General features: G+C 43.4%; 1 protein-coding gene across 4 annotated transcripts in view; it reads right to left on the reverse strand.

Annotated features, from left to right (window-relative positions):
• SLC37A1 (solute carrier family 37 member 1) overlaps window positions 1-26,504 on the reverse strand; it is a 368,358-nt gene that overhangs the window by 321,421 nt on the left and 20,433 nt on the right. For 3 of the 4 annotated variants that reach the window (XR_004539090.1, XR_004539089.1, XM_033940456.1), the window contains exons 2-3: window positions 4,908-5,174; window positions 1,623-1,704 (exon numbers count right to left, since the gene is read on the reverse strand). Coding sequence is in view for 1 of the 4 variants with exons in the window: in XM_033940456.1 (XP_033796347.1) it covers window positions 1,623-1,704; window positions 4,908-4,957 (132 nt within the window). In the remaining 3 variants the exon portion in view is untranslated. The remainder of the gene's footprint in view (window positions 1-1,622; window positions 1,705-4,907; window positions 5,175-26,504) is intronic. The other variant, XR_004539091.1, reaches the window with a different exon arrangement.

A 26,504-nucleotide genomic window follows, 5' to 3' on the forward strand; every position in this document is an offset into this window, starting at 1 on the left:
CTGAAATGCACAGAAAAAATAAGACTTTCTACAAAATTTAAGAAGGGAAAACTATCAGAAGACCACCATAGCTATTGCAGCATATTGTGCTGTGTTATGTTACCAGGCCAAAAATATAATGGAAATAAAATTTTCAATAGTGTAACTAACTGCAAAATGGTGGGCACAATTTAAAAAGTGCAAAAAAATAATTAACTGTCAGTATTCAAAATTACTTACCCAGGTAGTAGGTGCTTCTACCCAGATAAGTACAACTTACCAGGGCCATCCCTGGATTTTCTGTGGCATTACTGCAAGCCTACCATTAGAGATGAACAGACACTGCTTTGCTACTGGAATCCCTCAGGGCAGGAGTGACCAGAGATCCCTCCTGCCCCCTACCACTAGACCTCAGGAATGGGCTTGATAGGCCTGATAGGCCCTGGGAGAGGGGAGTCTCTTCAGGGATGGAAGTTCAGGAGATATATTTATGGATGAGGAAGTCTTTATTTTTGGGGGGGGGCGGGGAAGGAAGTCTGGAGAAATTTATTTTAGGGATGGAGGGATTTCTTTGGGAGGTCTCCGATTGTGGGGTCTTTGCTGGGATGGGATTAGGTACAGGGTACAAGATTTATGTTACCTCTGATCCCTTTAAGATGGCTCCCAGAAGCATAAAATTACATGTAAGAGGCCTGATGCGTCTGGTGAGGAAAACTAACACCAACTCAAAGCTGGCATTATTTTTTCCATAAATAACACAGTTTGCGACGTTAAATGCAAGCTGTGTTATTCAAGTTGCATATTAATGAAGTACACTGCATGCATTTGCATGCTTTTCTCTCATTATTCTTTAGTTCACATTAAGGAAAGTTAACTTGCGTTAAGATAAAACAACATACGATTTTGCCATTTAATGAGCATTATTTGCCAAAACTTGCGCATTATTCCCTGAATGCACATTAATACCTAACCCCCGTTAAACATATAAACCATTTCACACATGTAGCACCTTTTTTGCACATGTAAATTCTGATTATGCATTTGAAAATTTACCCCAGCATGATCAGAGAATTCTCAGAATTGTCAGAAAGCAATAATTGCCTGTTATTTCTCTTTTCTACTTTATAATTGTTTCTTTTTTTTTTTTTAACTCCATGGACTCAAGGGGAAAAAAATCTTGGTGAATCAAACTTTTTATATACTATTTTTGCAACACATACAAACTGACAGATTCTTGAATCTGAGAAACAGAGAGAAAATGACTTACTCTGCATTTCTTTCTTTCTTTTTCTTGGAAAGAATCTAATCTAATCCAGAGATTTCTATTCCGCTTAACCAATTAGCTCAAGGCAGATTACAATAGACAGATCAAATATAAAGTATTTAGAAAATCACCAGGATAAAACCATACAAAGTAACTACAGATTATTTATGAGGTAGAGAGAAAAGATAAGTTTTAACTGCCTTTATAAAAGAAATGTAATAATGCAAATCTCTTATTTTATATTGGGCTACAAACAATAACCAATATTTATTTAAAAATTTACAATGTGAAGGCACAAACCTTTAACTCAGATTGTATTTCAGAGTATACTTTATTTGAATCAATTAATGTACACAGTTGGACTCTTTAAACGCCTTACCTTTACTATGCTGATAGGTTTCCGAGATAGGTGGAAGGAGGTATAGAGCAGGAAGGTCAGAACCAGGGTGAAAGCTCGGTACCTAGAAAAGAAACCATATATAAATCTGCAAGCCCTACATGAAAATTAAACTATGGGGTAAATATTTAACAGGGTTTAAGAAGGCAGGAGAGATCATCCCTGGAAATTCAGTGGCACTTTACCACATGAAGGGTCATTTTCAATAGTGTGTCCAAGTCTGACAGGGTGAAGAAATGGCCATTTTTTAAACCACTAGACACCCCAAAAATTTTTTTCAAAAATAGCCTGCTTGATGTCTTGGCCACCACATCCAACCTTAGGACACCTAACCTTTTTGGCCATTTTCAACCACAAAAAAATTTCCAAGTTCCAAATGTCCATATCCAGACCATTTGGACATGGGAGGGGCTAGCATTGTAATGGCCACACAGACATCCAAACAGAGCAGTGGGACACCTTAGAGGGCCCTGCTGTGAACTTCACATAAAGTGTGCCAGAAGTACATCTTCCAATAATCCCTTTATTTATAGTGAGCCCTCCAAACCTACACTACAGCAGGGAGCTACTTCACATTATTGGGTTGTCCAATGCTTTTCAGGTGAAAATTTAAAACAGGTCTGCTCAATACATTCCTTGTAGCATACTAAACCCTGTACCCTATTTGTATGACTCTCATTCTCCTCAAGACAAAGGAAAGCTCTATGTACGGACTCATTCTTCCCTTACCGTATCTTTATTTGTCCCGGGATCCAATCTATTTATTTCTTGAGTTCTCCATTTATCGCTTCACCTATATTGTATTTGACTCTGACCTGCCACGATCCTTTGTTATTTACACTCCTATCTTACTTCTTGCCATGTCCTCCCCACTTATGCATGATCCTCTATCTAACTTCACAGTGTATTGCGGTATATAAATAAAATGTTATGTTACTATACCCACCTACCAACCCAATAACCCTTATGGCTGCAGGTGGCACTTATGGCAGTATAGTAAGACTTTGGTGGGTGCACACTTTCTACCATAAATGTAGTGGTTAGAATGGCTTGTGGGCCTGGTCCTCCTCTCTATGGCTCACTAGCCCACCCACCAGCTTGGGTACCTTTTTGGCACTTAGATGCTTTAAAAACAGGTCTAGCTCTGGATGTCTTAGTTCCATTAAAGTTTTACTTAAAATTTGATATACCGTTCATCAGATTTCTGAGCAGTGTACATATTTAACACTATAAATTTGGGTGACAGACAATATGACAAACTAACGTACGGTAACGATAGGCATAAGGTATAAGAAATACAAATCAAATAGGAGAGGAAGCCATTAAGGGGTTAAACAATAAGGGGGGGGGCAAGTTCCTGGATGATGAAAGCCTCAAGTACTGCACAGATGGGACAGTCAGATCAAAATGATCAGGTGTCTTCACTGTGAAAGCATAAGCCAGTAGAACAGAGAGTACCCTATTCAATTGCTTTACTTTTGCAACGGCATATCAGCCTTATGGTACGCACCATCATAGAACCACCAACGTGGACAGTGACCGAGCTAGACAGTGACCATGAATATTCAGCAGTTATTTCTTGATGCATATTTGCAATTAGCCAACTTAACACTATTTAGCCGGCCAGGAACTGTTCCTGGCTGGCTAAATAGCACTGAATATTGGGCGGTGTGTATATGCTACATGTATTGCATGGGACACTTATGTGTGTCCACTGACGCCTGCCTTTAACCTGGCATAACTGTGCATCAAAGTTTAGGTGCAGCAATGCAGGACCATGCTAGTATTCTACAAGTGATCTTGAAAAGGTTCCGCACTTTTATTTTTTAACACTATTTATTAAGGGGCTCATAATAAAAGAAACTTTAAAACATCCAAAAACCAGCCTTAGCCCTAGATCAGTGGTCTCAAACTCGCAGTCCACCAGGTACTATTTTGAGGCCCTCGGTATGTTTATCATAATCACAAAAGTAAAATAAAACAGTTTCTTCATCATATGTCTCTTTAGCTATATATGACAATATTATTATTAAGACTTAGCCAAAAGGAAAGATTTATAAACTAAAAAGAGTTTTACCTCATGCAAAATTGTCATTTCTTTAATAAGACATTAACTATTTTTTTCTGAGGCCCTCCAAGTACCTACATATCCACAATGTGGCCCTGCAAAGGTTTGAGTTTGAGACCACTGCCCTAGATGCACTAACGATACCAACTTGATCGATGCACTATCAAGTTTGCATGTATCCCACGATGCAAGGGGGAGGAATCTAAGCCAATCAGGGCCTTGGGCTCCTCCCTCTATATCCCAGGATACAAGGGGAAAGAGTCTAAGCCAATCAGGGCCTTAGACCTCTCCCCGATGCACCAGGGAGGGAAAGCCCCACCATTCTGGAGAGGTGAGCCTAAGAGCAGGACAGACTGAGCTTCCGTCCTGCTCCAATGTCTCTGAGAAGGTACGGGGAGGTTTGGTGGGGGACCTCCAGTGGCAGGAGTGAGTGGGCATTCCTCCTGCCTTTTTTTAGGGGGAGGAGGGTAGATGATGTTTGTGGGGCTCCTGATGCAGGAGTGGGCCTTTGGTGGTAGGACGGAGTGGGCATACCTCTTGTCGTATCGCTGCCTTGGGGGAGTGGGGCATTGATAGGAGGGAGAGGGCATTCCTCCTGCCGTTTTTGCTGGTGGGTTTTTCCGACAGCTAAAATCCCCATTTTATTTTATTTTTTGTATCAATCACTTGTCTACTTTGCATGGATTTTTAGATAATTTGCATGGCCGAATTAGAAAATGGGCAATCGAGGGGAAAAACACATGGTGAGCCATTTTGTGAATCATGACAGTAATAGCTATCGTCGCTAAAGCTGTGAAAACAAGTTTAGCAATGATTGCTGACTTTAGTGCATCTAGCCCTGAGTTGGCACTTGGGACGTCCAAATAGCAGGGATGTCCCAAGTACCGATAATCAAAACCAACTTTCTGGATGTGTACCAGCACTTTTAAGCTGCAGTGCTTCCAGAAAGCAAAGGGGCATGTTGGGAGGGAGGTGTGTTATGGGCAAGAATCGGGTGGGCTTCAACCTGGACTTACCCCAACCATAATCAAAGCTTTTCTAGGGGGGAGGAACTTAAGACACCAGCAGTTAGACCTGTTTGAGTTGCATCTAAGTTCCACAAAGGTGCTCAAACTAGCAAGACCCCTGGAGGATTTAAGCTGGCAAGTAACTTTGAAAATTCTCTTCTAAAATCTTAGTAAGACATATCTTAAACTTACAGCTGGGAGAAACCAATCAAACAACGAATTCCAGGTGGAAGAGGAGCCATTTACTTGTGTCTGGAGGTAGCTCAGCACTTGAGCATCTGCCACAAAACTCAGACATACAGTCTACAGTCTATATTTGGGACTAGACTCTGGTTCAGAACCACTTCGGAATTAGAAGAAAATCATCCAATGCAACATGGAATATTAATTTTTCCTGATGAGATGGAGGTATAGAATTTGATGGCAGGATTACTTTTCTTATTGTACCGTCACAAATATCTGCAAAAATAGAGAAACTTAATTACATTACATTAGAGATTTCTATTCTGCCATTACCTTGCGGTTCAATGCGGATTACAAAAGAGTTATAAATGGTGGGTTACAATGGAAGATCATTGGTCATTTCTAGAGAAGGTAATGAGTAGATCAGGTAGTATCTGTGTGGCAGGAAGAAGGAGGGAGGAAGGTATTTGTGATGTTAGAGCTGTTTCAGGAATTTCTTGAAGAGTATAGTTTTTATTTCTTTTCTGAACATCTTGTAGTCTGGGGTAGTTAACAGTAAATTGGAGAACTGGTTATCTAGTTTTGCTGCTTGGGTGGCTAGGAGGCCATCGTATAGTTTCTTCCGTTTAACTTCTTTGATTGAGAGGTGTGTGAATGGGGTGTGTGTTTTTCTATGCCTGGTTGAGTTTGGATGAGGCGGTTGTTCAGGTAGGTTGGGCTGTCTCCATTTAAGTTTTAAATAGCATACAGTAGAATTTAAATAGTATTCTTTCTTGGATTGATAGCCAGTGTGAGTTGATGTATGCTTCTGTAATATGGTCGTGTTTCCTCAATGAGTAGATGAGTCTCAGAGCTGTATTTTGGATTGTTTGGTCATTGTAGCAGGGCAGGGGAGGTAGAGGATGTTACAGTAATCTAGTAGACCTAGTATTAGGGATTGTACTATGAGCTGGAATTGTGTTCTTTCAAAGAATTTTCAGACTTGCCTTAGGTTTCCCATGATTGCGAAGGATTTTTGGATTGTTTTATTTATTTGCGGTTGCATGGTGCAGTGTCTCTCTATAGTCATTCCTAGTATTTTTAGGGTGGTTTGAATGGGGTAGTTAATTGAGTTGATTTCTATGTTGATTATGGTTGGGACTTTGTCATTTTCGAGGAGGATGAATTTAGTTCTGTCTGGGTTGAGTTTCAGTTTGTGATCTTTCATCCAGGTCGCTACAGTTTCTAGTGTTCAATGTAGTGTGTTTGTCATGGCAGTATTTGGTTGATCAAAAGGTATGAGTGTATAGATTGAAGAGTGTAGGGGATAGTGGGGATCCTTGTGGTATGCCACATGGGTTGGACCAAGGTTCAGATTTTACTTTATCAGATTTTATTCTGTATGTTCTGGATTTTAGGAAGCCTTCAAACCAGGAGTATATGTTATCTGAGATACCTATTGTGTCCAAAATTTGCAATAGGATGTTATGGTCTACTAGGTCAAATGCTGCGGTCAGGTCCAGTTGTAAGAGAAGCATTTTTTTTCCTGTGCTGAGGTGTTGTCTGGCTGTGTCAATAAGGGAGCCTAGTACCGTATTTTCGCGGATATAACGCGCGCGTTATACGTGATTTTACGTACCGCGCATACCCCTCGCGCGTTATATGCCTGAGCGCGGTATACAAAAGTTTTTAAACATAGTTCCCACCCCGCCCGACGCCCGATTCACCCCCCCAGCAGGACCGCTCGCACCCCCACCCCGAACGACCGCTCGCACGCGCTCCCACCCGCACCCGCATCCACGATCGGAGCAAGAGGGAGCCCAAGCCCTCTTGCCCGGCCGACTCCCCGACGTCCGATACATCCCCCCCCGGCAGGACCACTCGCACCCTCACCCCGAAGGACCGCCGACTCCCCAACAATATCGGGCCAGGAGGGAGCCCAAACCCTCCTGGCCACGGCGACCCCCTAACCCCACCCCGCACTACATTACGGGCAGGAGGGATCCCAGGCCCTCCTGCCCTCGACGCAAACCCCCTCCCCCCAACGACCGCCCCCCCCCAAGAACCTCCGCCCGTCCCCCAGCCGACCCGCGACCCCCCTGGCCGACCCCCACGACACCCCCACCCACCTTCCCCGTACTTTGTGTAGTTGGGCCAGAAGGGAGCCCAAACCCTCCTGGCCACGGCGACCCCCTAACCCCACCCCGCACTACATTACGGGCAGGAGGGATCCCAGGCCCTCCTGCCCTCGACGCAAACCCCCCTCCCTCCAACGACCGCCCCCCCCCCCAAGAACCTCCGACCGACCCGCGACCCCCCCTGGCCGACCCCCCCACCCCCCTTCCCCGTACCTTTGGAAGTTGGCCGGACAGACGGGAGCCAAACCCGCCTGTCCGGCAGGCAGCCAACGAAGGAATGAGGCCGGATTGGCCCATCCGTCCTAAAGCTCCGCCTACTGGTGGGGCCTAAGGCGCGTGGGCCAATCAGAATAGGCCCTGGAGCCTTAGGTCCCACCTGGGGGCGCGGCCTGAGGCACATGGGCCAAACCCGACCATGTGTCTCAGGCCGTGCCCCCAGGTGGGACCTAAGGCTCCAGGGCCTATTCTGATTGGCCCACGCGCCTTAGGCCCCACCAGTAGGCGGAGCTTTAGGACGGATGGGCCAATCCGGCCTCATTCCTTCGTTGGCTGCCTGCCGGACAGGCGGGTTTGGCTCCCGTCTGTCCGGCCAACTTCCAAAGGTACGGGGAAGGGGGGTGGGGGGGTCGGCCAGGGGGGTCGCGGGTCGGTCGGAGGTTCTTGGGGGGGGGCGGTCGTTGGAGGGAGGGGGGTTTGCGTCGAGGGCAGGAGGGCCTGGGATCCCTCCTGCCCGTAATGTAGTGCGGGGTGGGGTTAGGGGGTCGCCGTGGCCAGGAGGGTTTGGGCTTCCTTCTGGCCCAACTACACAAAGTACGGGGAAGGCGGGTGGGGGTGTCGTGGGGGTCGGCCAGGGGGGTCGCGGGTCGGCTGGGGGACGGGCGGAGGTTCTTGGGGGGGGCGGTCGTTGGGGGGAGGGGGTTTGCGTCGAGGGCAGGAGGGCCTGGGATCCCTCCTGCCCGTAATGTAGTGCGGGGTGGGGTTAGGGGGTCGCCGTGGCCAGGAGGATTTGGGCTCCCTCCTGGCCCAATATTGTCGGGGAGTCGGCGGTCCTTCGGGGTGGGGGTGCGAGTGGTCCTGCCGAGGGGGGAGAAGAATCGGACGTCGAGGGGGGGCATCAGGCTTTCAGGATGGGGACAGGACTTCAAGGGGGGACAGGCAGGACTTCAAGGGGGGACAGGCAGACCTTCAAGGGGGGACAGGACTTCAAGGGGGACAGGCACGGAGAGGCGGGGCAGTGCACCGAAAGTCAGGGCGGGGGAACGGTGAGTCGGGGCAACCAGAGGAGAGTCGGGGCAGTGCACCGAAAGTCAGGGTGAGTCGGGGCAACCAGATGAGAGTCGGGGAGGGCGAAAGGAGAGTCGGGGTGGCCAGAGGAGAGTCGGGGAGAGCGAAAGGAGAGTCGGGGTGGCCAGAGGAGAGTCGGGGAGAGCGAAAGGAGAGTCGGGGTGGCCAGAGGAGAGTCGGGGAGAGCGAAAGGAGAGTCGGGGTGGCCAGAGGAGAGTCGGGGAGAGCGAAAGGAGAGTCGGGGTGGCCAGAGGAGAGTCGGGCAGCATGCGCGTTATATGCCTGAGCGCGGTATAGAAAAGTTTTTGTACATATCATCGTGATTTCTGCGCGCTATACCCCTGTGCGCGTTTTACAATGGTGCGCGTTATATCCGCGAAAATACGGTAATGTCTCTGTGCTGAAGTTGGTTCTGAAACCAGATTGTGTGGGGTGGAGTATGTTATGGTTTTCTAGATAGTTGATGAGGAGTTTGGCCACTAGTCCTTCTGTTAGTTTGACATATAGAGATATTGAGGCGATGGGTCTGTAGTTGGATGGTTGATCTGTTGGTCCTTTTGGGTCTTTTTGGATTGGGGTGATGATTATTTCGCTGAGGTCAGTTGGGAAGAGGCCTTCTGTGAGCATGGTTTGTATCCATTGCAGAAGTAGAGTATGGAATTTTGCGCTGGAGGAAGTAAGGAGATATGATGGGCAGTTGTTGAGGTCACAGGATACGTGGCTGTACTTTTTGTAGAGTTTATTGAGTTTGGACCATTGTTCTGTCTACTGTAGTTAATTCTTTTTCTGTGGGATGAATTGCAAATTCAATTAGGTGGGATGGGGTACAGTTGAGAGAAGCTCTGGCATTTGTAATTTTGTTCTTGAAGTGTTCTGCTAAGAGGGTTGCTGAGGGGGGTGGAATATTGTTAGTGGTCATGTAGGGTTTGGTGGCTGTTAGATCTTTTAATATTTGGAATAGTTTTTTGGTATCTTGGGTTTCTGTGCCTATTAATTATAGCAATAGGCAGGCACTGTCTGCTATGAAAAGATTGCTTTGATGTGGAGCAATTTCTTAGGCTGTCTATCCTATGGAAGTTCAGGTTCATTTGTTTAAAACAAAATGCATTTATTTTTACACAGAACAAAAATTGTCTAATTCAATATATTTCAGTGATGATTCCTATTATGTCCCTTTCCAGCCCACATCCAACAATTTTAAAGCAGAGAACCCCACATTATAGGCAACAGTAAATGGTTTAATTCCTCACCCAGTTACTGGCATTGGAAGGCAAGATAAACCTGGCCCTGGTGTCAGTAATTCAGGAGTAGAAAGAAACTGCCTCTTGACTTCCACAAACTGCAGGGCTAACCATAATGGGGCAGAGAGGTGAGGGTAACAGATAAGGGGGGCACATATATAAGAGTTATAGGGTCTGGGACTTAGCTAATCTAGGATTTACTAAGGCTTTTGTTTCATTTTCTATCTGTGGAGAAAAAAAAGGTTAGGACATCAATTTTCTAAGGTTGAGATGCTTCGATTTAGAATATTAACACCTAAATAGGCATCTGTAGAAACTAATTGAATTATAGGCCTGTAATTAAGAACCTAATTTCTCCTAAAAGCTGAGCAAGGCTAGGGATAAGATCAGGTTGAGAAAAAAAAAGTTAGACACATACCCCCAAACTCTGTATATGGCACCTTAAGTTGTGTGTGCAAATTGATCCCATTGCCGATTTGCCTGCCAATAATTGGCAAGTAACACCTCATAATTGACAATAATCGGCACTATTTATAATGCACACAACTTGGTAGGTATTTAGACCTGGTTTTCCTTGGTCAAAGTATACATACTGGGATCTCTAAATTTGTCCCCATATACTTTTTGATGAAGACCACCAACCATTTTAGTAGCTGCCCTCTGGTCCAACTCCATCATGTTTATATCTTTTTCAAGGTGCGGTCTCCAGAAATGTACACAATATTCTAAATGAGATCTCGCCAGAATCATTACTTCTTTTTTACCTTCTGGCCATTCCTCTCCCTATGCACCCAAGCCTCCTTCTAACTTTTGCTTTCACTTTCTCCACCTATTCATCCACCTTAAAATTATCACATACAATCACACCCAAGTCATGCTTCTATTTAGTACACAGAAGTTCTTCATCCCCTGAACTGTACCATTGGATTTTTGCAGCCCAAATGCATTAAATTTTAGCTGCCTAAAGATAGCATAGTTTCCAGCCAGCAAAAGGTGGTGACTGTGTATAAAGTCCAGTAAACTTAACATCAAAACCTGCACTATCAAACAAAAATGTTCTTCATCAAAATATTTACAAATACACTGTTGTTTATGCATAAATTCAAATGCCTTTTGAATCAACCATTAACCCGAGGTTGCAATGACAATATGGAATGCAATACACCCAAAATGTTTATAGTAGAAGAGAAATGATATTCTATTTGATTTATTATTAACCTTGTCTTAGAAAAATCAGAAGAGGCATTAACAGGGGCGGAGCTTGGCCACGAATGAAGATGGCAGCATAATCTCACTGCTCTTCCCTGCCTCACACAACTGAACACTCTGAGGGATTATAAACCATCCTTTTTCTCTATTTTTTTTTCAAGCACGGATATACTAAACCTTAGGAATGGCATCAGGAAAGCAAAATAAGAAAGATGCTGCTTGTTCATCAGGGGGAGGGGCTAAAAGGCTGAAAGCTGATCCCCTTACACCATCAAAGATTCCTCTGCCTAAGGACTCCACTGAACTTTTGGATCAGGTTATAGCAGATCTCCAGATAATAAAAGAACTACTTAAGGAGACTACATCGAGGCTAAACGGGCTTCAAATTGAGGTTTCTAATTTATCCCATCAGTTGAACAGTTAGAAAAGAGGGTTGTGGCAGCGGAGGAGACTGTTTCCCAGAGCCGCAAAGTAGAAAGATCAGGCACATCTCTGCGCTCCCAAGCCAACAGGAGAATCATCTGAGAATGCCACATGGGAATGTTTGGAGCTTCAGTGTCCAGCCATTTAAGAAAAATACATTTTAAGGCACATAAAATGGACCACCGAAGAAATGCACTCAAACCCACTGGTCTCGGATGATAAGATGGAGAAAGTCCAAAAAGCAGGCGAGGCAAAGGTCGAATATGCACAGTCCAAAAAGTCCCAATATAAGTAAAGAGTCCCTGCCAAAAGGCTCTAGAGACATTTAAATTCACTGGCTTCCAGTAATTTCCAGGGTTCACTTTAAATGCGCCTGCCTAGCTTTAAATAATAATAATAGTTTATTTTTATATACCGCCATAACCGGGAGTTCTAGGTGGTTCATATCAATCAATCATTATACATACAGTACAAATAGATATTTAAAATTCAAATCGTCTAAAATTTCGGCAAAGTTAAAAGCTTATAGTGGGAATATACAAACAATTTAAAATGAGATAAAAATTATAAGTAAGTAATAAGATACATTAGGTTTCCAGTCTATTGAATAATTGAGTTTTTATCTGTTTTCTAAAAATCAAGATAAGAGGAAGCTTCTAACGCAATTTTGGCAAGCCATGTATTCAGTGTGGCCGCCTGAAAAGAAAAGGTTCTGTCGAGGAACCTTTTGTAATGACAGGATTTTATTGAGGAATATGCAAACAAGTGTAACTCAGGGTAAAATGAGGGGTAAGATAGCCTGGTAGCATGCCAAATACTGCTTTGTAGCAGATACATGAAAACTTAAATAAGACTGGATTCCTACACGGCATCCTCCCTCCCCTAATTCCACTATCTTGGAACTCCTTGAGTCCTGATTCCACCAGATTCACCCAAAAACTTAAACTATCCTTCCCCTCGCTAGAAGGTATCCTCTATGTGGGAAAATTAGGGAAATCTCTCTTCTTCAGAATCACCGAGTTTTGGAATAACCTTACTGCCCCACTGCGGAATCTGGGCTCCTTCTAACTATTCCAAAAGCGTCTGAAAACTAGGCTATTCACAAAAATGTAATGCTCTCTTCCCCCCTATAATCAGTGGCATACTAAAGGGGGGCGGGGGGGGGAAATCCGCCCCGGGTGCAAGCCCTGAGGGGGTGCTCCGGCGTCCGTTCTCTCCCCCCCCGACATCTGGTTCTTCCCCTCTGGCCTCTCCGCACCATTTAGAGTAGCGAAGCAGCCTGCAAGATCACGATGTCAGTGATCTTGCGCTGCTTCGTGCTGTCCTCCGCCGTGGTCCCGCCCCCTCCACTGACGTCAGAGGAGGGGGGCGGGTCCGCGGTGGAGGACAGCACAAGCAGCTCAAGATTGCTGACATCGCGATCTTGCTGCAGGCTGCTTCCCTATTCTAAATGGTACGGGGAGGCCAGAGGGGAAGAACCGGACGTCGGGGTGGGGAGCGAGCGGTCCTTCGGGGTGGGGTGGGCAGGCAGGCCTTTGGGGGAGATGCAGGCCTTAAAGGGGGGGACAAGCCTTCATGGGGGAGACAGGCTTTCAAGGGGGGCAGGCAGGCAAGCCTTCAAGGGGGGACAGGCAGGCAGGCCTTTAAGGGGGGGAACAGGCCTACAAGGGGGTGGGACAGGCCTTCAAGAGGGGGACAGGCCTTCAAGGGGGTGCAGGCCTTCAGGGGGGGTGCAGGCCTTCGGAGGGGTGCAGGCCTTCAAGGTGGGTGCAGGCCTTCAAGGGAGGGACAGGCCTTCAGGGGGAGATGCAGGCCTTAAAGGGGGAGGGGGACAAGCCTTCATGGGAGGAGACTGGCTTTCGGGGGGGGGACAGGCTTTCGGGGGGGACAGGCAGGCAGGCCTTCAAGGGGGGGGACAGGCCTACAAGGGGGAGGGACAGGCCTTCAAGGGGGGGACAGGCCTTCAAGGGGGTGCAGGCCTTTGGGGGAGTGCAGGCCTTAAAGGGGGGGGACAAGCCTTCATGGGGTGAGAGGGAACCGAGGATGAGACGAAGAAGAAGTCCTGGTGTGATACAGGTGAAGCAAAACAAGTCCTTTGGATAAAGGTGAAGTAACCAGACCTCACAGGAGAAAAAAACCCCTCCCCTCCCTCTTGCTCTAATAAATCAGTATATTAACTGTGAAAGATATTTCATAACCCACTTGCCAGCTGGCCTATAGTGATTGAGAAATGTTCTGTTTCTGAGTTAGCTATGGTAAGCAAAAACTTGTAAGAAACAAGACTTAAATTCCGATGCATGGCACCTTGCCGGATATTATGCAAAGAGGAACACAGCTCATGGTCAGAAAAACAGAGTACTCAAGAACATTATTTAGCAAGATATATCATGTGTTACCACAGCAGAGAAGGAATTTTGGACTCGGAATTGCATATATGGTAAGGGGAAAAGGACATTTGCAGGAAAAGGTTAGGCCTTACGGCAAACTGAACAGACGTATAAGATGACACAAATAGATAAGCCAATAAATGAATCTACTTATGTATTGACGTATAAGAAAAACAACCAATAAAGATGTATCATGTGATTTAAGCTAACGTGGTATGGACCACCAAAAAATGTATAAAATCAGGCCTATAAGCAGAAGTAAGCTGAACAGACATCAGAGGACCCTCAGGCCTGAGGATCACATCTGTTCCATTATATGCTGAATGATTTAAAATTGTAAGCTGTTACTGATTTGTTAATAAATGTATACCTATTGAAACCAGTATATAGTGTGTGGAGTCTCCATTTCGAGGTAGGCTTAGACAGCGTCCTACTTCAGGGGGGAGACAGGCTTTCGGGGGGGAAGGCAGGCAGGCTTTCAAGGGTGGGACAGGCAGGCAGGCCTTTAAGGGGGGGACAGGCCTACAAAGGGGTGGGACAGGCCTTCAAGGGGGGGGACAGCCCTTCAGGGGTGAGATGTAGACCTTTAAGGGGGGGACAGGCCTTTGGGGGGGACCCTGGTGTAGAAGTACACAGAGGGAAGGGGGTGTTCAAAGAGACGTGCATATGCCAGACTTGGGGGGGGAAGAAATAATGGGTCTGAAAATAGAGGAGAGGGAGAGAGATGATGGACCATGAGATTTAGGGAGGGAAGGAACAGAAAGTGAGAGAAATTGGACACAAGGGATGATGTGGAGGAGGATAGAGATACTGGATAGGAGGGTAATTGGGAAAAGAAAGGGAGAGATGGTGGGCCCTGGGGTGGTGGGGAAGGAGGGAGAGATGCCGGATGAAAGGTTAGTTAAGAAAAGGTGGATCTGTGGAGGGAGATGAAAAAAAGGAAAGATACCAGACTTCCTGGGGAGGGAAGGGAAGTGGAAAGGGAGGACAGAGATGGCAGAGGGATGGTTAGCATGAAGAAAGAAGGAGACCCTGGCAAGCAAGTTATCAGAAGACAACCAGAGCCTGGGATCAACAAGATTTGAAAAATAACCAGACAACAAAAGGTAGAAAAATTAATTTTATTTTCTGTTTTGTGATTACAATATGTCAGATTTGAAATGTGTATCCTGCCAGAGCTGGTGTTAGACCGCAAATGTGAGCTAGGATTTAACAGAGAGAGGAAAAGTCCTTTTTGTTTCTTTATTTTATTTACACCACAGCGCCAGTGTGGTTAGGAGAAGCCAAAGGGGGTGAAAAAGCTATAAAACCCACCAGGATTTTTGAAAAAAATCACCCAAATGGGCAGGAAAATCGAATCAAAAAACCAATTAAATAGGCTGAATCAAAATTTTTCTTCCTGAATCGGGCAGTTTGCACTACTGTCTCAGACTTTAGGACCTGGGATTGGGGAGAGATGGCATCCTCAGTACTTTATAATGCAAGTGAAATGAGGATTTGGTCAGACTTTTGAAGGGTCTGCAGAAGAAAAATATTGTATAGGCCGGGGACACGAGACAGCAGGAAATGGGAACTTTTCTTCCTTCTATTTTTGTGAATGGAAAGGCTGAGGATGTCAGAGAATTCAGTTAAAATATGTGCTTTATAAAAAAATATAATTATGTGTTTTATAAAGTTTATAAGCATTGCTGGCCTACCCAGTGAGGTGTTCCTAGTGGTGGTGGTGGTGGTGGTGGTGGTGGCAGTGTGTCAATGTGTTGAGAGGAAGAGGTGGTCTGGGAAATTCTTCTGAGCAAACTCCGGGCCATTTCCACCCCCCAGTTAGTCCACTCCACTCAACTGGTTCACACACTGAGTGGGTCTTTGGGTATTGTGCCTAGGTAGTTGTTTTGGGATCTTTTCCAGTGGTTTGTCAGTATCTCCTTGTGGTCCAAGGAAGGAAACTTTGTTAACCTTAGCATTGACCTTTTGTAACAGTGCTGCTTGTGTGGCATTAGGCTATGTAGTGATCGAAAGAAAAAACCAGACCTTTGCACATTTTTGCACTATAGGTGGGTGTATGAGGAGATTCACATTTCCTGCACAGCTAAGTCCATGTGAAGTTACCTTGTGCTGTATTTGACATCTAGCAAGGTCTCTGTTTGGAAGGAAAGATCTAAGCTTAAAAATGAAGTGGCCAGAAGTTATGGTAAAAGTAGATAGCTTATCTGGTTTTAAGAAAGATTTGGACAAATTCCTGGAGGAAAAGTCCATAGTCTGTTATTAAGACATGGGGAAGTGTCTGCTTGCCCTGGATTGGTAGCATGGAATGTTGCTACTCTTTGGGTTTTGACCAGGTACTAGTGACCTGGATTGGCTACCATAAGAATGGGCTACTGGGCATGATGGACCATTGGTCTGACCCAGTTAGGCTATTCTTATGTTATGTTCTCATCTGTAGGGGCCTTTGTTTTCACTTCTTATTTTAATGTATTTTTTTTCTGGGAACTTATCAGTGTTTTTTATAATGGGAACAAAAATGGAAGATAATTAATGTGTGTGGAATGGGGGGGTAACTAATTTCTTCAGCTAAATAATTAAATCCACCTCAACCAGACATAGGAGAACTCGCACACCATTCACACACCCTCCAATCAAAAACGTCAAAAGAAAAAACTGTTTGACAACCTCCTAGCCATTCGAGCTGCAACACTCGACCCCCAACTCTACAACCTATTGACCTCGACCACAGACTACAAAACCTTCAAAAAAGAAAAACCCTTCTATTCAAAAAACACATAAAACCGAGCTAACACAATTAGAACTGTCCCAAGCATCACCTGCAACTACTCCATATGTACTTCTCATGTCATGACAATTCAGACATAATTTATGTTATGTTATGTTTGGAATAATGGTTACATATATAAGGTTCAATAAAAGAATATTTTCACTCCCTGTTTCTATTCTGACCATTTATACCGTTTCATGGTTATTACAAAAAATATTTTTTACATGGGGGGTGGATGGGGGGGGTGTCAAAAAATGATGGGCCCCGGGTGCCACATACCCTAGGTACGCCACTGCCTATACTCAACCTCCAACCCCATTATGCTGTTCCTTCCTTACATTAAGTTCTTGTAAACTGTGTCGAGCTCTATAATTATGGAGAGGATGCAGTATATAAACTTAAGGTTTAGTTTAGTTTAAATTCCTATGTGGCATAAATGCACATGAGCGAAGTCTCTTTCAATTGAAAGGAAATTCTGGAATGAGGGTACACAGAATGAAGATGAAAGGGGATAGACTTAGAAGTAACCTCAGAAAATACTTTTTTCATGGAAAGGGTGCGCATACATAGAATGGCCTCCTGGTGGAGACAGTGGAGACAAAAAATGTGTGTCTGAATTCAAGAAAGCTTGGGACATGTACATTAGATCTCAGAGAAACATAGAAACACAATGGCAGATAAAGGCCAAATGGTCCATCCAGTCTGTCCAACCACAACATCCACTATTACCTTCTCTCCCTAAGAGACCCCATATGCCTGTTCCTCGCTTTCTTGAATTCAGACACAGTCTGTTTCCACCACCTCTACCAGGAGACAATTCTATGCATCTATAAAAAAGTATTTCCTCAGAGAAAACTGAAGTGGAAACTGGTATAAAAATTGTGATATAATCTACATAAATGCAGGACAATATCACCTGCTTCTTTAATTCATAACCAACAGAGTGCATGTATACATTAAATAAAAGTGGAGATAAGGATGATTCTTGCAGAACATCACATGGGTTATGTCTCCCATTTGATAAACTTTGTAGGAATGTAATTTCAAAAAACTCTTCATAATTATTGGGGGGCGCTAAACTCAATGGAAATTACTTCTCTCGGGATACAATCAAATAATTTATTCAATATTGGGGTTGCTCAAGCACCCATAGAGCTGGCTCCTATATCTCTGAGGATTTTTCTGAAGCCGTCATGTGCTACCAGGAGGAAAGTAGGAAATAAAACTGATCCAGAAAGTTCCACAACTCTGTCTGGGGTCATCCTTTAATCCATGTCATTACCAGAGTACGCCCTAAGTAAAAAATCAGCACATTCTTTCCATGAACATGCTATTCCCGAAAGACCAGGAATTTATATAGTGACGGAAAATGGAAATTCAGTAGTTATGTAAACTGCTGGGTTAAGCAAGACCATAAGGGAAATTGAATACATACATAAAATATCTAAAGAGGTGAAGGTAAGAATTATAAGGATTCTTTGTTCTCTGTCCTTCCTTTCTTTGTTTAAAGTTTTCCCGCTTGAAGTCTCATGGCTTAATTAATAACATATGGCTTCTGGCCTGGCTAGTTCAGAGGATATTTGATTTCACATTTCTGAGCTGGCTGGCTCAAAAGAAATATGATTTAACATATCATTACTTGGTAGAGAAAGGAAGATTGTATCTCTTAAATGTACTTTGATAATAATTATCATATATGTGATAGATATGAGTGTGGCATGTGGCTGAAGTGTGCCCTGGATCCAGGAGCGAATGAAATGTATGATAGAATGTTTGTACTTAACTTAAAATCTTTGCATTTATAAGATTCAAGATCTTGAGAAATGATTGTACTTAACTTAAAAATCTTTCCATTTATAAGATTCAAGAACTTGAGAAATCCTGAGGAACTGGATTTTCCAGACCTATGGAAATTAACCTTGGTGACCTTTAGCTAGGGACATTGTTGCCTGGAAACTAGCTGTGGAATGTGAAAGAGCGGCAAAAGTTTGAGTATTGTAACTTTCTGTTAATTTTATAATCCTGTATTAGGTCTTAGGAAGAATAATCTTTGGTTTTTCTTCTTCACAATAATTAAGCAAGTGAAACAACGTAGGAATGCAAGAAATCTTTTTAATTGTGTGGGTTAAAGTATCTGAGATCTCATATAAATACAACCAGATGTGAGGGGGGTGGGGGCCTCTGTGCTGACAGAGTCAGACACAGAAAAAAGACCAGACTGTCAGGTTTGCAGATAGGGACAGTCACAGAACTAGTTTGATTCAAACTTTTAAGGATACTGGGTAAGAGAGTTTCTTTAAGTATATTATAATGGTTTATGCTTATTCAGAAATTGCTGTAAGCAAATATATAATCTTGTACAACTTTTCTTTAAGCCTGTTATCTATAAAAGCCAAAAGGAAGGCCTTTGGTCAAATAAGTCCAACCGTTTTCAGTGATGTGTTAACTGAACATTGGAAGATTGACATGATGTGTTACTGGTCATTGCGAGGGTACATAAGCAGGCACCAGCTTCTGATCGGAGGGGGGGGTGAAGACCTCTCGCTCCACATGGACCAGTTAGTCCTTGGGTGAGATGACCCCCCCCCACACACACACACATACACAAAAGATTTTCAGAGTTGACAATTTGTGTAAAGCAAATAATTAATTGGCAATTGAATCTTAATTCAGATTTTAACCTCAAACTGAATTGGATATACTGTAAATTGAATAAATATTATTTTTATTAAATTATGTGTCTGTGTATGAGTTACTAGCATGAGATACCCTGTATGTTGGGACGCAAAGTGCAATCTGCGTACTCACATGTTATAATCCACACACAGGATAGCCTGCCCAATTGGGAGAACAGAGAGAGTGTTTTCACAGGTGGGTATAATGACCACACCCCAGAGGATCAGCGCCATGCTGTAACAGACCCGAGCAGTTCTGCGAACCGACTACCACAATCTGAGAGTGAACTAATATGTCAGAGAGCTACTGAAGTTAGCTTTACTTCAGTGATCTGCATCTGAAAACTATTTAGAGATGACTCATATTAAAAGCAAAAGTGATGCTATCCTTTGAAAGGGGGAAGGCTGATGGGAAGCATTAAAAGCCACAAGTGTAACACTTGAGAGGAACCGATCTGACTTCCCATTTGCTGCAAGAAGTGTGAGGAGTATTCCTTCGAGTCAGACAACTCCTCCAGTTCCCAGAGCCATAAGCATCAGTCTTTGGAGCTGCCTAGGAAAGCATGCAACTAGACACCTATGGAGTGAGTACAAGAGGAACAACTGTTTATCTTCCAGAACATTTCACCTGGACCCATGAGACCTGTTCATCTAGCCCCAGAATCCTAGGCAGAAGACTTGATCCAAGATGGTACTGGTAAATTATTGTAGCCTTCAAGGCCTAAAGAGCCACATTAGTCAGTTATGTTACATGCAAAGTCACTGTGTTGAATCCTGCAGGATTTGTTGGTGCTAAGTAAAAAAAACAAACAAACCCAAACCTGTTGTGAAAAGCTGTAAAAAAATAAACCAAGTTCTACTGTAGTTTCTGCTTAGACTCAGCAGATAGAAGTGCAGAGGCATTGATATTCTGCTGTAATAATCAATTAGATTATAAATAAATATTTGAAATTCATGTTGAATGAAGCATGGTACTGAATAAAATTAATGTATAATAAAATATTATATAATTTTGTTCCTGATTTTATATAATAATGTGACATGTATATATATATATATATATTTTGTAGGCATGGTTTTCTAGGTACCATATCACTTTTTGGGGGTTTGTGGAAAAAAAAAAATACAAAATACAAAAAATGCTCTGAACCAAACTTTTCTAGTCTATCTCACTACCTGCTGTACAATTAATACACATCTACATCAGAACTCTCAGAACTTTTCTGAAGGGCTAATAAGATAAATTCAGGGAATAAAGGCGTAGGAGAGACAGAGCATGCTCCTTTGAGCATATCATCCACATACTCTACTATTTCAAAATGATATTCTAAACCAGAGTAATAATTTAAATTCCAGTTCATGAATGTAAAATAGAAAAGAAGTATGGTTGCCACCTTCATTAATACAATGGTGTCTTGCCTTTGACTGGTGAGTAAGTTAATGACAGACTCACTCATAATTGCAGGGTAAATATTATAGCAATTCCTGAAATGGTTTTCTTAAAAGGAAACCTTTAATGTAAATCATACAAGCGATAAAGAATGAATGCCTCCTTTATGGAGACCTTCTAGAACAGTGGTCTCAAACTCGCGGCCCGGGAGCCACATGCAGCCTGCCAGGTACTATTTTGAGGCCCTCGGTATGTTTATCATAATCGCAAAAGAAAAATAAAGCAGTTTCTTAATCATATGTCTCTTTAGCTATAAATTACAATATTGTTATTAAGACTTAGCCAAAAGGAAAGATTTATAAACTATAAAGAGTTTTACCTTATGCAAAATTGTAATTTCTTTTATAAGACATTAACCATTTTTTTCTGAGGCCCTCCAAGCAGTGGCATACCTAGTATATGTGACACCCGGGGCCCATCATTTTTTGACCCCCCCCCCCCATCTATATAAAAAATAAGATTTTTAGTAACAATCCACATATTGCACAACAAGAGTGTACCTAGGAAAAGGCAGCATCTTAAACACTGCAGTGAGCACTAGAATACCAATACATACATTGTAAAACTAAACAAGCCAGATCCCTCACAGTCAATTGATCCTGCAGTCAATGCCAACTGAAAACTATGTCCTTTTCATACACACAGAACAGAGATACACCCTCGCCCAATATGGAATAATCACAAACTAAAAATAGAAATATGTAGACAAAAGTTAAACTCTTGACTTTTTGCTCCTTGGTTCGGGAGTAATATAGTCAGATAGACTGTTGGGATTTCAGGGTTTGGGAAGGGGGTGGTTGGGGGTATGGGGGAGTGACGGGGGCTTGTGTTGGGGGTTTTGTATTATTCTGGGAAGGATTTTAGATGTGGGGGAATGCTCTTTTGGGATGGGGTATTTGGAGGGTTGGGGACGTTCTCTACGGTGTTTTTTTGTCTGTTGGTTATTGCTTGCTCATAATGTGGATTGTTTTTCCATGATTTTTCTCTTGTGCTGTTCGTATATTAGTACCTTCCCTTCTGTAGATGCTCCAGGGGTGGGGCTGGGCTCCTGGAGTGTTTCTCCTTCTGTCTTTACCAGGATTCTTTGCCTTTTCTTTTCTTCCTCCTTGTGTATGAGCTCTGTGTTTAGGATTGCCTCCTGTAATGTGGGACGCATAACTTCACCAATCAAGAGAATTAAGATCTTAGCCACTTTGCAACGCCAAAAAATTGATATTGCATGTCTTCAAGAGACCTTACTCACCTTACTGACGCTGAACATATTAAGCTACGTCGTTCTTGGGTGGGGGAGGTACATTATGCTTCTTCATCTGGTCGTCAGGGGGGTACTGCTGTTTTGATCCGGAAAGCATCCCTGCTTGGGGTTCAGGTTTTGGATAAGGCTACTGATGGTCGACATTTATTGCTTTGTGTTATTTTGGGGGCCCAGGCCTATTTGCTTTTGGTGGTTTATGGGCCTAATGTCGCTGATTGTTCTTTCCTTCAAAGACTACTTCAACTCCATTCTCGTTACCCATCTGATTCTCTGTTACTTTTGTGTGACTTTAATTTGGTTTTTGATCCCAACTTTGATAAATCTTCTAGATCAGCTATGCCTTTGAGGGCTCGCGGACAACTCCTTGCCAATTTTTGTTCTTCGCTTCCGGTGGTTGATCCTTGGCGTCTTCTCCACCTTGAGGTCCGGGACTTCACTCACCTATCGAGAGCTTGGTCCAGGATTGATTAATTGTTTCTATCTCCGGAACTGTTCTCTCATGTGGTGCAAGCTCAGATTGGTCCTTTGTGCATCTCAGATCACGCTCCGATATGGATCGATATTCATTTTGACACTTCTTATTCTAGAACTTCGTTTTGGTGCTTTCCCTACTTTGTAGCGCAGGACTCCGATTTCAAAAAGTTTGTCTTCGACCAGTGGGATGACTTTTTACGGCATAATTCTCAACATCAAGATGATCCCATTTTGTTTTTGGGAGACTGCTAAATCGGTTCTGAGGGGACACATCATTTCATACACTTGTTCTCGGGCCCGCCAATTGAATAGGGGAATAGTTACACTGGAATGGGCTTTGAGGGGGGCCAAGCAGGCACATTTGTCTCATCCCTCGGCAGAAACTAGGAAGCAGTATTTAACAACTCAGGCCGCTCTTAATTCTCTACTCCAATTTCGTACTCAGAAATGGGCCTCTTATTACTGCTATCGCTTTCAGTGTTTTGGTAACAAACCTGGTCACTTGTTAGCTCGTCTGATTGACACCTAGTCTGGCCATAAACCTATTATTGCCCTCTGTTCCCCTGGTGGTGGGGTGGTTTCCTGGACATCCGAGGTGACAACAGTTCTTCATGCTTATTTTGCTAAGTTGTATGATTCGCCGCCAGATGCGCCTTCCAATCTCATTGTAGATTATTTGCTTTCGTCTGGAATGCATGAACCAGCCCTTTCGAGCTTTGGAACTTCAGAAAGCCATTAAAGCTCAGAAAGCAGGAAAGGCCCCGGGCCCGGACGGGTTTTCGGGAGATTTCTATCGGATGTTGATGCCACAGCTCTGTGGCCCACTTCTGTGTTATTTTAATGAGGCTGTTCAGCGGGGTTCCTTCCCACATTTCATTAATGAGGCCCTTATTTCTCTGATTGCAAAACCTGGTAAGAAGGGGGGATGATCCCAGCTCTTATCACCCTATCTCCTTGATAAATGTGGACCTTAAGCTTTTTTCTCATATGTTGGCTGATCATCTGGCTTCCTATCTTCCTTCTTTAACACATGAGGATCAAGTTAGGTTTGTTTGCAGGCGCCAATCGGTTTGTAACATACATAAGGTTTTATTAGCTATGGCTCACTGTCACCATCATCGTATTCCTGCTCTTTTTGTTAGCCTGGATGCCTCTAGGCCTTTGACAGTATTCATTGGTCCTTTATGTTTCCTACTTTGGCTCATGTAGGACTTCAGGGCTTCTATCTGGATGCGATTCGGGCTTTATATGCTAACCCACGGACCTCCTTGTTAGTTAATGGCACTCCCTCGGATTCTTTCCCTATTTTATGGGGCACTAGACAGGGATGTCCCCTTTCCCCACTTTTATTTCTTCTTACGCTGGAGCCTGTCCTCTGCACTTTACGACTTTTCGATCAAGTGAGGGGTTTACATGTTGGTGGTTAAAACTTTGGCTTTTGCAATCAATTTGTTTCTTGTTCTTACCAAACCCGTGGTGCCCTTGTCGACGGCACTAGATTTGCTTTCTGAGTTTGAATTCTATTTTGGTCTCTTTCTCAATTTGGACAAGTCAATGGCTCTCCCTTCTTTTTTGGCGGTGCGTACTGATTGGCTGGGTTTTTTCCGCTCCAGTGGCTGATACTCACCTTAAATACCTTGGTGTTCTTTTACTGATGGATCTAGCGCGCCTCTATAAGATTAACGTTGAGCCCTTATTGCAAGATTTATCTAATCAGTTGCGTCTTTGGCAAGGCTCTTTCTCTTATGGACAGAGTTAGTTTGTATAATATGGATGTAGTACCTCGTTGGCTTTGTTTTTCAGGTGTTACCTATCTATTTGGCTCATAACAATGAGACGCGGCTTGTCTGTTGCAACGCTTTCATTGGGTTGGTAAATGGGCGCGCCTTTTTTATAGGAAGGTGGCCTTACCGTGGTATAAGGGTGGCTTAGGCTTACTGAATCTTCATTTTTTGATTGTTGGCTGTGTTATGCGCCATATTAATGATTTCTTTCGTGGCACCTCTTACTTTACTCTTACCCATTATCTTTTAGATTACTAGTGCAATCATTAGTGCTTTCTACACTGGACTATTGCAATATCGTTTATATAGGTATACCCAAAAAAACAGTGAATAAACTTAGAATTGTTCAGAACGCAGCGGTCCGCTTGATATTTGGATTGAAAAAGGGTGACCATGTTAGCCCCTACTACAGACTGCTGCACTGGCTGCCATTCGAGGCACGAATAATATTCAAGTTCTCTTGCATATGTTTCAAGCTGGTTTGGGGACTAGCTCCTACATAATTGCTATCTCACTTCGTATTATACAGCCCTACAAGACAAACTAGAAACTGCAGTCTATTTGCATACCCAAGCATTCCCGGCTGTAAATACAAAACCTTTCTGAATAGAACTTTTATGTACCAAGCAAACAAACAACAACACTGGCTAGACAACTACATTAATGGAGCTAGACTAACCTACGACACTTTTAGAAAAGTCATAAAAACTGCCTTATTCGACAGATATATCACCTAAACAGTAACTACACCAAACACTAAATCCAATTCTATTATTTCTAACATGCCCCCTCTGAAATTCTTAACAAACTGTATATTGTAATTCGCTGCATTTTAAGATTCTGCGTTCTGTAATTTCACTGACTGTCTGCATATTGTAACTCGCTGATTGTCCAGCTCTCTTCAATGTGAACCACCTAGAAGTCGCACGATTATGGCAGTATAGAAGAATAAAGTTATTATTATTAATACTCCATTGGAACTTTCTTGCTTTCAGACCTTTCATTTTAGTGCATTTTTACATGCCATTCCCTCCAGATGCCCAGAGATCCTTTCCCGTACCGTACTGCATGGTGCTTTGAAGTGGGTTTGGCGTTCGATCTGCCGCTTTCACAGTATTTCATCTCAGGTTTCCCCTTTTTTGCCTTTACGTTTTAATCCTTCCTTTCTTCCTGGTATGGATACTGCTGCCTTTCTTGGTTGGATGATGGAACCATTAAGTCCTTTGCACAATTATGAACAGAATTTGATCTCCCCTCTACTGATGGGTTTGCCTATTTCCAAATTCATCATTATATACAATCTCTGCCTTCAGGAGACTTAGCCGCTTATCGCCACAAATTGTTATCTGAGGCCTACACCATTGAATCTCAGCAGTTGGTTCTGTTGACATTTCACCACCGCTATCTGAAGAATGAATCCCCTTTGCTTGACCATCACTCACTCCGGGATGCTTGGGCTGGGGATTTACAAATTGTATTACCCGAAGATGTGGTCTCAAGGGCTCTTAAGAGGTTGAGTGTTTATCAGAAATATATGACTTTTTGGGAACAGCATTATAAATTGATGTTGTGTCTCTATATTTCTCCTAAGAGAGCACATTTGGCTCGCTTTCAGGCCTCTGCTCATTGCTCTCACTGTTCTTGCCCACAGGTGAATTTGGGTCATATGTTTTGGGCGTGTCCCTTGGTTGCAGCCTTTTGGCACCGGGTCTTCTCATTTATTGAAACTATCTGGAAGATAAAGATAAGTCGTTCTCCCTTACTACTTTTTGGTGCTCTCCCTAGCTACCATCCCCAAAAGAGGGGGAACTTCTACCTTTCTTAAATGGACAATAGCAATAGCCATGAAGTGCATTCTTCTGAAGTGGCTGGATGTGGAGGCACCTGATCTTTCCCTTTGGAGGACTCGAGTGATTACTTTTCTGATGTGGGAACGCAGAGACATTGTGGAGATCTCTTCTCCATGAGGGCAATTATTTCAACAGGCTTGGGAACCCTTCTGGACTATTCTGACTCCTTTGGTGCGGAGTCGTCTTTTGAATTCCTGATCTTTTATGTTGTGTGTGCTTGTCTATATCTACATTGTTGACTGTTGCTTTTGCTGTGTAGAGCAACGACTTTGGGATAGAAGGGTGGGGGAGGGACTTGGGGGTGGGGAGGGAGGCTTTTTTCCGTGGGGGTTGCATTGTATTCTACTTTGAAATTTCAAAGCGTTTGTATTGCCTTTGTTATTTTGACTTCAATAAAAATTATTTGAACATAACATATAACAGCACTTATATTCGAACAAATAGTAAAACAAATTACCCTACTCTCCCCCTTCCCTCCCTATCTGGATGTGTGTAGAAATCATCTAGGAATTAAGGAATTAATCAATTCAATCAATTATCTGTTTAACAAATGCCTCCAATGGACCCCATATATCTTTAAACCTTTTATTATTTCCCAATTGTTCTGCATTCATTCTTTCATACCTATAATACAAACAAAGTATTTCCCACCAAAAAGAAAAAAATTAATCTATTCCAGTTCTTCCA

The sequence above is a fragment of the Geotrypetes seraphini genome, chromosome 4 (assembly GCF_902459505.1).
Source record: "Geotrypetes seraphini chromosome 4, aGeoSer1.1, whole genome shotgun sequence".
In the NCBI taxonomy this organism is placed as follows: Eukaryota; Metazoa; Chordata; class Amphibia; order Gymnophiona; family Dermophiidae; genus Geotrypetes; species Geotrypetes seraphini.